General features: G+C 35.9%; 1 protein-coding gene across 1 annotated transcript in view; it reads left to right on the forward strand.

Annotated features, from left to right (window-relative positions):
• The window catches only part of DST (dystonin), a 314,972-nt gene that overhangs the window by 179,498 nt on the left and 120,054 nt on the right, over positions 1 to 15,420 (forward strand). Inside the window, exons 34-40 of the mRNA XM_067294163.1 lie at positions 336 to 419; positions 509 to 616; positions 836 to 934; positions 2,493 to 4,097; positions 11,641 to 11,775; positions 14,422 to 14,510; positions 15,255 to 15,390. Of these exons, the coding sequence (XP_067150264.1) occupies positions 336 to 419; positions 509 to 616; positions 836 to 934; positions 2,493 to 4,097; positions 11,641 to 11,775; positions 14,422 to 14,510; positions 15,255 to 15,390 (2,256 nt within the window). The remainder of the gene's footprint in view (positions 1 to 335; positions 420 to 508; positions 617 to 835; positions 935 to 2,492; positions 4,098 to 11,640; positions 11,776 to 14,421; positions 14,511 to 15,254; positions 15,391 to 15,420) is intronic.

The raw sequence follows: 15,420 nt of genomic DNA on the forward strand, positions 1-15,420 counted from the left end.
TGTAAATATTTTCATGGAATCAGGACTAAACAACTCTGTCTTGCAAGAAGGAAATGCATCTTAAATAACAGACAGAATAACAAGTTATATGACTGAAGTGATATAATTTTAATTTTTTTTTTCCGAAGTTCACTCACCAAGTATTAAATCTGGCAGGGTTTTTTGGCTATTTCTATACTGTAAACCTAATAAGTCCAGGGCATAGGCTTGAGCACATAATTACCTATACACACAGGGAAATGAACATATTGTGTAAATTCTATGATGATAATGCTAATATATACAGTCATAAAAATATTTTTTCTGATGATGATTTATATGTGCATATTTTACAGATGCTGGTTTCTGAGATTGAAATGAAACAAAGCAAAATAGATGAATGCCAGAAATATTCAGAACAATACTCAGCTGCTGTGAAGGTAATAAAAAATTACATACTTAGAATCCTTTACTTAATGCCTGTGTCATGTAGAATACTGATCACTTTGTGTATTTTATCTTTTTACAGGACTATGAGTTGCAAACTATGACCTACAGAGCTATGGTTGACTCCCAGCAAAAATCTCCAGTGAAACGCCGAAGAATGCAAAGCTCATCAGACTTCATTATTCAAGAGGTAGGTAGATTTCTTGTGATAGGAAAGCAGGGGTTTTTTTGAGTCTTTGTTTAAAACAGAGGAAACACAAGCGTGGGATTTAGGATTTATTAATGATTCAAACAGAGTGCCCTAAGCATGATCTTACTCTCCACAGGTATATGCTGTGATAAATGTACTACTGGCATTCAGTGCCAGTAAGAGTGTTTTCTCTCCATTTCCTTCTTTGTTTCTCTGCAGTTCATGGATTTACGGACTCGTTATACTGCCTTAGTGACCTTGATGACCCAGTACATTAAGTTTGCAGGTGACTCTCTGAAAAGACTGGAAGAGGAGGAGGTAGGTCACCCCCCTTAAAGCCAACCAACCAAACAAGCAGAAAGAACAGCTGGGTAAATCAGGAATAATATACCTTTTGGTATTGGTCACAAAGTTAGCATATGTAAAAGTCTAAAATTCCTGATATACTGCATTTTATTTGGGAATGTAAGAGTATTAGGTTATACCATTATCATTCATATAAGCAAAACCATACCATCCTTACATTTTACCAGTCCTTCCAGATAAAAGGATCATATGACCCACTAAATTCTGCTGGAGATGTAGTTACATACAGTACATTTTAATGTTTTAATATCTTAGGGCCTGATCTCTAAGATAAATGCAATCATTAAGCTGAGGGCGAACTCAGTGTGCATGTTCTGTGTAAGCCTTAATATTCTGTAATATGCATACTGAACCACCTACAGCATATAAGGAAATTCTTGAAACAAGGGGATGCAGTATCCTCTTAATTTTTTAAGTTTCTTTGACATGTTTAGATTTTTTTCCTTTTCTTTTTTTACTGTATTAACTCTGGGGTCAGATAACATTTTATTTATACTTAATGTTGAATCTTTTTAATGAGAGTAGGTTACTGAGATTGAGCAGACAAAAGTTACACAGAATAAATACTTGCTGCAGAATCACTGTTCCAAATAATCAAAAAAATACACTTAAGTTCTGCATTTTCTTTGCAAGTATGTATCTTTCTGAAAGTGATTATATGCTCATTCTTTAAGGATTATAGTGTTTTAGTATAATCTATACACTGTGTGTGTATATATATATTAAAAATATATAATTATCTATATTTAATTACACAAAATCAGAGAATAAAAGGGTATATATTTTAATGTTATTGTCAAGTAAAAAATGGAATTCTTAAAGGAATGTTATGTAATTCCGGTGCTGTCTTTGACTTTATTCCATTTTCTCGCTGGTGAATACCTCAGAACAAACTGATAAACAACATATCCTTGTATATCATAAGGTGTTATAGCATACAGGTTGAAATACATAAACCTTTCTCAATAAGTGGCATTATAACTGAGGATTTAGTATAGCTAGTAATACTAATGCTGTCATGGATAAAAACTGAAACAGAACATTCAGGGAACCAAGCATGCTTTGAATGCTGACAGACTGGCTTCACGTTGCTCAAGAGCTAATGGAATCTTTTAAACTCTTGAGTTTGAGTCTGTTCTAAATCTCCAGGACTGCTGTTTTGAAAAAGCAAAACAGACAAACAGACAAAAACAAAAGAAAAAAACACCCCAAAGCTCTAAATCTTTGATAGCTTCTTTGAAGATAACCTAAATAGGTTTCCAGTCTCAAAGTGATTTGATGAGCTCTTCACTGTAATCAGGGTAGCAAATCGGAAAATGAACAATCCTTTTCAAAGGGGGAATAATAATAATTTTTTCTGGGATCAGAACTCTGAAATCTCCTGCAATCATTCAAGATTTTCTTCTATGTCAGTCTCTCCTCCTAACTCTCAGTAACGGCATTTAGAATAAAGACAAAATAAGTTCCTTTCCATAAAATCTCAATGTAATCCATGTGCTGTCATGCTCAGAGTTTACCAGATGAGACTGAACTCCAGAAACCTGTGAAGTCAGCTGAAGTCCGTGAACATTTGGGATATAAAGAAGTGGTTGAATTGAGAGAGAAAAACACGCCTAATGGAAGCTTGATGGATGTGGAATATTTGCAAAAAGATAACTTTTCCAGTAAATGTAAATGCACAGAATATAAACTAGAAATTCACAGAGGAGAATTTGAGGTAGACACATATGATAAAATCAAAACTGATAGAGCATTAAAGCAATTTTTAAATTTCAGCAGTCAAGAGAGTGGCATTAGCAATAACACAGAAAATAAGCTACATACAGTGCAAGAGAATATTGTAGTTTTTGGTAATCAAAATAAAGAAAAAGAAAGTGGTAGAAAAGATAGTTTTGTTTCAGCTGCGAACTGTTTGGGTGTGAATAATGATCCTGTTGAAATGTTAAATCAGCAAATTGTTAATGGAGTCAGCCAGAAAACAGAGGGAATATCAAAGAAGTTATCTGAACTGGAACCAGTGCATAAAAACAAAGAAAAAGATTTTTCACGAAAGGTGAGGAGTGATGTTCCAACAAAGGAAGAATTTGGGCTGCAATCAGAAACTGATTTTGAGCTAACAACAAAGAAAGATGAAGTTATTCCAAAAACTGGGAAGCATGCCCTGTATATCAACCCTTACGTGCAGCAATATTTTTCAGCAAGAACACTTTTTGAAAGTCAGCATAAAGAACATTGCCTTTCAGAAAGCAGTAACCACAATACCTTAAACTCTGAAGATGATGAGTTTCAAATGTGTGATAAAAAAGCTGACTCTGTATCAGCTGTAAGGTATGCAGTTCCTTCAGAGAAAGTTGCATCCTCTTTCAGAGAACTGGCAGTGCGCAGTGGAAATGAAAATATAATGAAGTTAAGTTTACAATCTGTGAGCAATCCAGGCATTTCTGATAGTGATGAAAAGGATGCAAACAAAGTGCATGGAACATTTCTGGATGAAAGCTACTTAACAGAAATTAAAATCCTAGGAAAATCAAATCTAAATCCAAATAAAGCCAAGAGTAAAATTCAAGGAATTTTGGATATTTTTTCAGGAAACATTGTAGAGAATCAGCATGCAGCAAAAGTCTCTCAATCGCATACATTAGATTTTGAAATGCCACCAATGCAGAGTGAGCCCAGTTTAAGTATAGAATTGTTGGGAAATGCAGGTGACCTAAATGATAAAATAGCCCCCTCAGAATTCATTTCTGGAGGAGAGAATTATTTTCCATCTTTAGAACATGGATTAGGAGCAAAGCTTTTGAGTCATGATGAGAAATTAAGTGACAAGGAAATGTTGCAGAGTAAAATTTATAGTTTGGACAACAAAAATATAAGCGTGAAGAAGCCAAGTGGAGAGAACAAATTAGAAGAGCATCAGAAATGTCAAGATTTATTGCTAGTTGGAGAAATGGAGAGTAAAGATAAAGGTCATAGCCCAAACATACTTGGAAAAAACAGCAAACTCCAGAAAATAGTCTGTGAAAATACAGGGAACAAATACTCGCTTGAAAAAGAAGAAAGGCCAAAAAAAAATGTCAGTGATAATGAAGAGAAAAGGAGCACAGATATTATTGAGGTACCAGCGTTTTTATATAATGCAACTGAAACAATTAATTTAAAAATGATTCTAAATCAATTTAAATCAACATTTGAATCTCAAAATATGTCAAGGTCAAGCTGATTTAAAGTTGATTGAACATAATTTAAACAATGAATATACTCATGATATAATTACTCATGATATAATTACTGTACATCTTGAGATGATAAAAATGATTTTAAGTTCTTAAATATTTATCAGTATGTTCATTTTATATTGCTATTTAATTGCTATCCTTTTCCCCACCCAGCTGATGCTCAGCCATGCTGCTTAGAAATAATGGAAGCTAAAAAAATATAATTTGTGACTGTATCTGTATCTTCAGAATTCTTTTTCCAATCATAATGCATTAGTTTTCACGTCTGTGAGAGCATAAAAGGAGATCTGATAAGAAATTAATCTAAATGTTTCATATCCTTTGGGTTCTGTTCAAAATTGTCCCTGTGGAGGGACAGAGAGAAATACGGAGAAAGTAAAGAAGCTGCCTTTGCATTAGCCTTTTAGGAAATAAGTTTTAAAAATCATCTGAAAAGTCAAGTAAATTTGTTAAATTTGAACTAAAACAACATTTTGTTTATTTGAAAAAATTGCTATAATTTCCCTTCATGCCATATTCTTATGATCACAGGAATGAGGGTATGTTCTTGCCTCATGTTAGTTCACATTGGGTAATTAACGCCACAATAGTGCTAATGAAGATGAGGTATGTATAGTTTCAAACATATTATTGTTGGTGAATACACACCTTGCTCATAGTGTTTTCCTTGACTTGCTAACACATGAAGACTACTAGCCTCCTGGTTTTCACTAGGGTTTACCATATGCTAGTTACCACAAGTTAATACTTCTGAGCGTGTCTGCCCTGCGGAGGAGCTGTGCTCTTACAGGTCTCCCTGCTGAGGCACTGGGGGGAGTGGGACTGTGGAGCACGCTGCAGAGCGTAGATGTACTGGGGTTTAGATACTTCTCTTCCCTTCCTACTCTAGCTCTAGATACAGTTTCTTTCTTGGAGGTGATTTCCAAGCTCCTTTTCTGTTATTTTTGCTTGCAAGCATTAAATACTTCCAATTTCTACTTAACTAATCCAGAAATGGTAGGCCACTTTCTCCTTGCCAGTACTTGCACGTTTTGTTTGGCTCACTGTTTGCTTTACTGGTTTGTTCGGAGAAAAAGCATATGCAATCTGTTGTTTGACTCGACTAAGTGCTAAGAGGCATCTGACTAAAGTGAAAGTCTTCAGGACTTCTCTTTGAGGATGTTGTTATGAAGGGTTTCATGTTTGGCTAATGGTTACTTTCTGAAGCTTGCTGTGTCAAGAGAAGGTGATGGTGGTGGGAACTGCTCATCCTACTCTCTGGACATACATATATATATGAGTAAGTATTTTCCACTCTGCTTTTCAAAGAGCCTAACAAGTTTCATATACTGTATTACAAAAAGTAGATTCTAACTTATTTTATTCTTTTACAGATTTTAAAGAATAAGGAAGCATCAGTGCGTGAAGCATATTCAGATCTAATGGCACAGCAAAATAGAACAATTGATGAGAACAGAAAGCTCATAGGAAAGATAAAAACACTTGAGGAGATGTTGGACGATATGAAGAAACAAAAGTTCCAAGTGGAACAGGAACTCCCTAAAGTGAGGGAAGCTGCAGAAAACGAGCAGAAGAAACTACAAAAGGACATGCAAGAGATCTGTCTTCAAAAAACCAAAGCTGAGCAAGAGGCAAAACAGTGTCGTGTAGATCTAGAAAGCCTTGAGAAAGATAAAGCAGAGGCAAAGCAGGAGTTGGAGCATGTGAGGCAGCTCATTTTTCAGGCAGAGACTCAAAGAAGTATACTGGAAGAAAACCTTCGGGCTTTTCGAAATCAAATAGAAGAAAGCACCTTTACTAGAAGAAACCTTGAAGATCATCTGAGAAGAAAAGATACAAATCTTCATGATTTAGAACAACAAAAAAAATCCTTAATGCAGGAGCTGAAGAAAAAAACAGAAGGAGAAGAGAAACTTATGAAAATAATAAAGCAAATGGAACAAGATCTTGAATTTAAAGAATATTCATCAGAAATAAAGTTGCAAGAAAAAGAAAAGACTGAAGCCAGAAGAAAGGTTGTTGAAGGCAGGTACGCTGTAACTAAAGAAACTGTCCTGCCTACTTACACAGCTGGGCAAGGCAGCCAATGTAGGACTGATTCTGAAATTACAGGTTTCCAGAAAAAACAAGAAGCAAAAAAAGTAGAAGAGCTTAAACAGAAGATAGATGAGCTAACTCTTGCCAACAGAAAAGCTGATAAAACTATTAAAGACCTGAAATATGAACTGAATGCAATTGAGCTTCAAAAATCATCAACAGAAGAAAAATCTCATTTATTAAAAGAAAAATTAGATGAAGCCAACAGTGCACTTAAATGCCTAAAAATTAAGTTGGAGGAAAAAGACCAAGTAGAGCAGGGATATTTGCAACAGCTGAAAGAACTGGAAAAGCAGCTACACAGAACAACAGATAAAGCTGGTGAGGTGATGCAAGAAGCTATAGATCTTAAGAAAGTTAAGATGAACTATCAGGAGGAGCTGAAATCTGTCCAGCAGGAAAAGACACAGCTGAAAAGAGAAGTAGAGGAATTAACTAGATCACAGACAAAAAATGAAATCACTATAAAGCAGTTAAATTCACAAATCAGTTCACTTCAAAAAGAGAAGGTGGCAGCTGAATACAGGACACAGTCATGCAAAGGAGAAGCAAGCAATCTTCAAGACCAATATAAGAAAATTCAGGAACAATTGCTTCAGAAAACAAAAGTAGAGAGGGAAAACCAGCAGGAAATTCAGATGTTGAAAGATGAATTAGCCAAAAGCACTCAGGCATCAGAAACATTGAAACAAAAGATAGGGGAGCTTAATAAATGGAATACTGACACAAAACTACTCATGAAACAAATTCAGTCTGAATCAGAGAAGATAACTCTGGAAAAGCAAAGTATTCAGAGGAAAAATGATGCATTGAAAACACTAGCAGATGATTTCAAAGAGCAACTGCGTACAACAAATGAACAGTTGCACAAGCAAACAATAACTGAGCAAGAATTCATATGTAAAGTCAAAAGCCTAGAAGATGAGCTAGCAAAAACAAAAGCCTTAATCAGTGAATATAAACAAAAATACGATAAACAAAGTGCTTCCACCCTAACTATTAACCTAGAGGTTAAAAATCTAAATGCACAAGTGAATACTCTAACTATGGAAAAGACAGTAAATGAGCAGAAAATACGACTACAACAAGCTCATGTTCAAGAGCTAACTAGTAAACTAAAAAAATTACAGGATGAACTCCACCAGAAGACTCTGGATGAACAAATGGCACATAAAAAGATGGTTCTGTTTCAGGAAGAATCCATTAAGTTTAAACACTCTGCAGAGGAATTTAGGAAAAAAGTTGAAAAATTACTAGAATCCCATAGCATCACAGAAAAAGACATTTCTGGCATAAAACTGGAATGTGTTGCTCTTCAGCAGGAAAAGAATATGGCTGAGGAAAACATCATGTTGTACAAGATGCAAATTGAAGATCTGCAAGAAAGTCTTAAAAAATGTCGTGAACAACTACAGCAGGGAAAGCATGCTGAAATGGACTATCACCAGAAATGCAGGAAACTTGAGGAAGAATTGGAAGTGCAGAAGCGCATGGTTGAGAACTTGAAACAGAAAATGGACCTGCAGGCCAGGGAGAGTAAACACAGATTTCTTTTGTTTCAGAATGAAATTCAGCAAAATAATAATATGAAAGATTCTGGATTTAAATTGAGCTGTGAGAGAAGAGGAAATGATTTCAATTACCTGAATGACACCTCAGCTAGAGATTTTGAACAACTCCATGCACATGCAAAACCTAGCTCACCTTTGTTAAGGCAGAAACAAGAGAGATCTGGTTTTAGATCTGGTCAAACAGAAGAAAATACACTGTACATGAGTGCTGATGATACGGTACCAAGAGAGGTCCAGTTCCAGTTGTCAAGAATCAACCAATCATTAGAAGAAGATGCAAGCCCACAATCTTTTACAGAGTTTGTTTCTCAGACAAGTACACAGTTCCAGATAACTTTTGATAAAGCAAGCCAAATCACTGGAATATCAGAAATAGACAAATTAAGAGACATGAACCTACATAGTTCCAGACAGACTATTAGATGTGGAGAAGACATGAAGCATGAATTAGGATTAGTAAAACTGCATCCCTTGGAGGTATACACTACATTTTGTGAGCATTTGCCTCCCTAGTGCTGGTTTTACTCTTTTTTAAGGTATTCTTTATAACTATTCTGTATTCTTTCTTATGTTCTTATCTTGGTGAAGGGCGCCCCTTCATTCTTACACTACACAAAAAGAGTTTTATTAAAAACCTTTAAACCTTTGCAGCAGGCTTGTTTATATATATCAAGCACATTATTTATTTTTAAATATTTGTGTTCAAAATAGGAATTCAAATACTCTATCGCATTGATGATGGTCAAAATGAACCTTGATTAACAGCACTAAGTTCATATAGTAACAAACACAGAAGAATTATTGTTGCTTCGTCTAGCCACACTCCTGTTGTTGAATAAATATTTGAAATGCAAATACATTTCAAAACTCTAGCTAAATATATTTCTATGCTTTCCAGTGCTAATAACATTTCTCATTTCTGACTCCTGTTCACATTCTTCCTTCTGTTTCTCTGGTGGTGGATTTAGGATTGAATTATGTGCAATATTTTTCTCACTGTGTCAAAAAATTCCTGTTTACAGATAGTGAAGAACAAGCAGTATGACATGCATGTTGAAGTTACAACATTAAAACAAGAAAATGACAAGACTTTTGGTAATGAAGAGAGAATGTTTGAGGGATGCAAAACATCTGAAGGGTTTAGGAGAGAAGACTTTGCAAAGATGAGTTCTTTCTTAGGGGAAGAGATTCTGAAAACTGTTGATGATGCTACTCAGTTGGAATATTTTATGGGGGAATATGATGATATTAAATTTCAAGGTCTCAGGCATGAGGTAACTGCCAGACAGTTAACTGAAGTTAAACTTCTGGACAGGCTCACAGTTGAGCAGCTCCATTCAGGGCAGAAAACTATTGATGAGGTTCAGAAAAGTCTCGAAATTTTTTTAACTAAACCTACAGCTATAGCTGGGCTGTACCTTGAATCCAGCAAAGAAATACTCTCTTTTGCTTTAGCAGCAAAGAGAAAAATCATAGGAAAAGCATTAGCATTAGCATTTTTAGAAGCCCAAGCAGCTACTGGTTTCATCATTGATCCCACAACAGGTCAAAAATTCTCTGTTGATGATTCAGTTGTTAGAGGGCTTGCAGATAACGAATTCAAGAGTAGACTGCTTGAGGCAGAAAAGGCAGTTTTGGGATATTATTGTTCTGGTAAAGTAATATCTGTGTATCAGGCTATGGAAGCTAGACTCCTAGAAAGACAAAAAGGTAAAAATATCCTTGAAGCCCAAATTGCAAGTGGAGGAGTCATTGATCCTGTAAGAAGTGTTCGTGTCCCTCCAGAAATTGCAGTGCAGCTTGGCTTGATTAATAACACAGTTTTAAAATTTTTGCATGAACCTTCTAGTAATGCAAAATGTTTTCAAAATCCAAATGACAGGAAAGCTATGTATTACTGTGATTTGCTGAAAATGTGTTTGTTCAGCGTAAACAATAAATGCTTTCTGCTTCCAGTTGGGGAAAGGAAAATAAGCAGCCCATCAGCGGAGAAAAGTCATAAAATTTCTGTAGTAGACATCAGAACAGGAGCTGAAATGACTTCATATGAGGCTTACCAAAAAAATTTTGTTGATAAAACTACATATCTTGAGCTTTCAAAACAGGAATTCGATTGGAAAGAGTCTACATGTTTTGATTCCTATGGGAATTCTTTTCTTTTGCTTACAGATCTTAAAACTGGTGTACAGTTTAATATTGAGGAGGCCTTAAAACAGAGTAGAATTGACAGAGCATTAGTTGATAGATATAAGGAAGGTCTCATCACAGCTAATGAGTTTGGTGATATTTTAGTTAGCAGTTCTCAAACAAATAAAGATCTAAACAGTCCTATTGCAGGATTTTGGCTTTCTGAAACCAATGAAAGAATTCCAGTTTTAAAAGCCTCACGCAAAAACTTGGTAGATAGAATTACTGCTCTCCGGTGTCTTGAAGCTCAGGCTAGTACAGGAGGCATAATTGATCCGTTTACTGGGAAAAGGTACAGTATTTCAGAAGCTTTGCAAAGGGAGTTAATTGATGATGGTTGTGCCAAGCAAATTCAGCAGTGTGAACTAGTCTTTACAGGGATCATTCACCCTGTAAGGAAGACAGTTATGTCAGCTATTGAAGCTATGAATGTAAATGCCCTAGACAAAGAAATGGGTGTTCGCTGCCTGGAGTACCAGTACTTGACTGGTGGGTTGATAGATCCAAAATCTCATTCCAGATTATCAATGGAAGATGCAATTAAGAATGGTGTTATTGATGCTATCACAGCTACAAAGATGAAAGATGAAAAATTGTATGTTAAATTTATAACATGCCCCAAAACAAAGAAGAAGTTAACCTACAAAGAAGCTTTAGAGAGAGCTATTTTTGACTGCCACACTGGGCTGCGACTATTAGAAGCTGCTCAACCATTGAAAACGGGAATTTCTAGTCTTTATTATGCTTCATAATGGAAAAAAGATATTGGTACTCATTTTGGGGCCTGGTCTAAAATCTGTTCTGGTCAGGGAAATGATCTCTGTTGACCTCTGTGGAAAATCATGAATAATGTTTCATATTCTAATAGGAAATTGAATTACAATTACATACCCAATTAAAAAAAAAATCCATTGAAACAAAATGTTCTCACTTTTAGCTGTGATACAGGGAAGGGCTTAAGCATGTTTTCTAAGTGCTGATAAATTTCAGGTTGCTAACAGGTTCTATTACTGGACAAAAATTAAATTTTCCTCTGTGGAAGAAGATGAAATTTTTTAGCATTTTACTCATATTGTCCTTGTTTCTATAGGCATAAAAGCAGTATGTTCTTCATAATTGTAATTTAGTAATCCATGTGCATAGATTGCAAAATATTGATATCCTGTGCTGGTTGTACATATGCACACTTGAGGGTAATGCAAAGGCAGCAATTCAAAGATACTTTATATGCAAACATTGTTTAGATTTTATCTGTTGAGTAATGGCTGGGAAGCTATGCTTTTTCTGTAATATCAAACATTTTATAATGACTGTACATGTGTATGAATAAGCACCATAATCATAATCTTTACAAATCTTTTGGAGGAATTATTCTGTTAATGTCTGTAATTGCATGACATTTTTGTTCCTACATCAAAGTGTCCTAGTAATGCATGTGGTGAATAAATAAAAAGGAATTACGGTTATGTGATAGTACTGGCATTGTGATAGAATTGTGTTTCTGTGGATGTTAATGTTAAATATCTCAACAATTTATATATTCTTTACAATTCGCGTTACTCTTCAGAAGTCAATGGAAGAAGAAAAGAAAGAACATGTTGAGAAAGCTGGGGATTTATTGAAATGGGTGTCAAACCTCAGCAAGACACTCAGCAAAGAAGGAGGAGAAAAGGCTGAAAAGACAGACTTGCCTAAGCAGCAGGTACACAGATGTCTTTTGATAGAATACCACTTGCTCTTTTCAGCTTTTTGTGTTGATTAAAATGCATAAAAATTCCATAAATACTTTTGTTTCCTCCAAATCAACATCCATGTCTTACTAAAGATGTCATTTCACGTTTGGTTGTGAGGGGTGTGTTAGGTAAATGAACATCAATGTTTAGGGACACAAACACATTATTGACAGTGCAAAATCCCATTTTAGAGAAAGCATTACTCTGCACACCATAACATAGCCTTGATATAGGGACTGTGCATCCTGGCAGGGCAGCATTTTGTCTGGTCCCTAATCCTGATATAGTTCAATGAATAAGCCTGGTAACTTCCACCCAGGCACCATGAAGGAGGAAGCTGGCTGGAGGGGGGCCCATGGGCCAGGTTTCTTTTTGTTGGCTTTTAAAAAAGTTATCTTGAGGGCTCCTCTTATCAGTGGCTCATGAGATAGTAGTTGGAAGTCTTCAGCTGAACAGATGTTCACATCTCTTCAATACTGCTGTCTTAGAGAAAGGGAATATAGAGGGTATTGACTTAGCCCCCTTTATAATCACACTAGCCCACAGGCTACTGGGGTGGCCTGTGCTGCCTACCTTGTATTTAACAGATATGATGCTGCTGCTGTTGTGTGCAGTTGTTACTCTAACCATAAATTTCCATCTGTGAAGTTTCATATCACTTCAAACAGCACCCCATCTAGACCTGTTGCATAAAATAACTTACTAAATACCTAAAAATATTTCATTAAGTAAAGGTCTACCTGCACACTGATCAGTAGAAAAATTCAGATGCAGAGCTGAATGTGTGGTCATACAAACTTGATTTTTGCCCCATCTTTCAAGCAGCCTCTTCCTGTGTATATTTTGGTCACACGCACTGGTGCCAGCCAGAGACACTGGAGCAGAATGGGTAGAAATGAAGCTTGCTGTCAGCCAGGTCAAACCCCTGCAGGCAGTGACGCTGCTGCCAGTCCCAGCCTGCTGGGTGTTCATACAGGCTCTGCTCACTCTGTAGTACAGAACCACTGACTTCTAATACTACTTCTGTTACTGAGTTTGTTCCTATATTTATAGGAGGAAGTGAGTTTTTATTGCTTTGAAAGTATATTTAGGACCAGGATTTGCAAAAACATTCAACATTGGCCTTTTTTTGCTCTTGTTAAAGACAATGGTGAAAACCTTTGTGAGCATTAGGACAGCACTCAACTCCTTAGAGTATCTTAGCCTACCACAGTAGCTATGGATGGCATCCCTCCATCCAGCTTGAGCCCTCAGAAAGTTACCCATGAGTTAGCTATCTTGGCTTTCTCTCACCTGCCTTGACTTCCTCACACACCAGCAGAGGAGACGGACGTTTCCAGATGGTGTTTCCTTCTGTTGTGAAATGGGTCTGTGAGATAGCAGGGGTTAGTAGCCTTCCAAAGGTGCCTATTTGTGTGTCTTCACTGACTAGCAAGGATGCCTTGAAAATTTTGTAGAGACGTGCAGGACTAGTGATTTGATAGCTAATATTAGCTGAAAGAAATTTCACACGCAGGTTTGGGTTTTGTGGCTTAAGGCTGTGGAGCTGAGAGAGAGGCTGCTGCCCACAGTGAAGGGGTGCACAGAGCAGCCGCAGTGTTCCTATAGCAAAGGGATCTCCTGGCCCCACCTGCTACCTCAGGCCTGCTTGGATCTTTTTATATTATGTACTGTGCTTGCTCTCTTTACTTCTGTCCAAGGTGTACATATGGTGGCAAACTGGCCAGCTGGTGCTGTCTGCAAAGGGAGACTGTGTTTAAGACTTACTGTGCCCTTTGGTGCTGTGAACGCAAAGACAGAATGTGTCATGTCGTGTCTTTTACCCACTTGAACACAGGGCCTAAGCATCTTCTTAGGGCTCTTTAGCACCTGCATTGCACTCATTCCAGGCTTGTTAAGCTAGCTTCTAGACTTCTCCTTGCTACTTTGCATTTTGGTCATGCAAAAGCAAAGGTAGCCTTTTTGTGTGAAGAAACTGCAGACACTTACTCACAGAAGTTCAAAAGCAAAGGTGAAATTCTTGCAAATTCCTCTGCTGGAACTACTGCTTTAGTGGGAATGACACAGAAATGATGACAGGGAGAATATTAATAAATAATTCCTTTTTTTTCTAAGTATCTAATATTGCGTATGTCTGTCACTGAATTTCATGAAGTTTTGTGGCCCTCTGGTAGGATTTTAAGTTATTACCTCTCATCCTGAGAAGTGAATGACTTCTTGAATGTGATTATTTTATTCATATCTCTCTAAAATTTCTTTAAACTGTGTCAACTATAGTCAGAAGTGATTTTAAATGATTAGTTAAGTATTATGGTAAACTTATAAGCAAATAACATTTTAAAATAAATTCTATTTGTCTTACCCAATTGCTCTCTGATACAAGTAGCTTATCTAACCAGAAAGCTTTATTCAATGACTTATTTATATGTAAAAGATATTATTTCTGCTACAGTAAGTAATATAGCATTGAGAATAGCCATTATTTTTAAAAAATACAAGTTCTTACATTATTCTGTACAGTTTTGTATTAAGTAAAAACGTAATGTTGGCTCTTTCTTTTTTCTTTCAATATGTGTGCATAGCTAAGTCTTGAGCATATGTTGTTTATTCTTCAGATTTCCCTGGATGAAATGTCAACCAAGAAAGAACAAATAGCTGAAGCTTTGCAGACTACTCAGTCATTTTTAGCCAAGCATAGTGACAAGTATGCCATTTTTATGCTTATTATTTTTCAAATAATGTAAATTAATTGAATCAGCACATAGTGTTTGCTTAAAAAGAACTCATATTCTCATCTTAAAATGCACATTATATTTTACAAATTAGTATATCTTTTTTTTCTTGGTTTTATAGTTTTGTCTTCCCATTTTGGAAAAACCTCGATTAGGTTTTATTTATTTTAAGAATACGGTTAGGTTTATATACCTCTGATCAGGTTAGAAAAAAACATTAGATAACAACTTTCATTTGAAGTCAAAATAATTAACAGTAATAGTAAATTAACACTTGAAATATGTATCAGAGGTTTGTTTCATCTATCTCTGAAATCAGACTATTTAAGATACTAAATTACTGAGATTTTCATGAATCTTTGCTATGTTATTTGTCTTGACTGGTAAATAGTAGACAGTCAGAGGCACATGCAAGTGATAGATCATTGGCTCTAGCGATGATTCAAAGTAAATTTCTGATTAATTTAGTCTCTTTTCCTGTACAACTACAAGCAGATTATAGTTTTCTGGAACATGTTCATAACTAAGCTGTATTTTTTCATACTGTACTTCTACAATATATACTAAGTCAAGAGAAGCATAATTTTTTCTCCTTTTTTTAAAATAAAGGTTCACAGATCACTCGCTGCAGTTTAAAAAATACTCAGATATGTCCTTCTCTCTCTCTCTCTCTCTCTCTCTCCCTCTCCTTTTTATTTATTTATTTTTTTTAATAGAATGACAGATGAAGAGAGAAATGAAATGGAAAAGCAAGTCAGATCCCTTCAGGAGAGTTACAGCTTATTATCCAATGAAGCTTTGAAACAATTGCAGGAAACACAGTATTTGAGTGATGAAAAGATGGAAGTAAAGGTAACAAGACGGAAAACTTACATTTCAGGC

The sequence above is a fragment of the Apteryx mantelli genome, chromosome 3 (genome assembly GCF_036417845.1).
Source record: "Apteryx mantelli isolate bAptMan1 chromosome 3, bAptMan1.hap1, whole genome shotgun sequence".
Lineage (NCBI taxonomy): Eukaryota > Metazoa > Chordata > Aves > Apterygiformes > Apterygidae > Apteryx > Apteryx mantelli.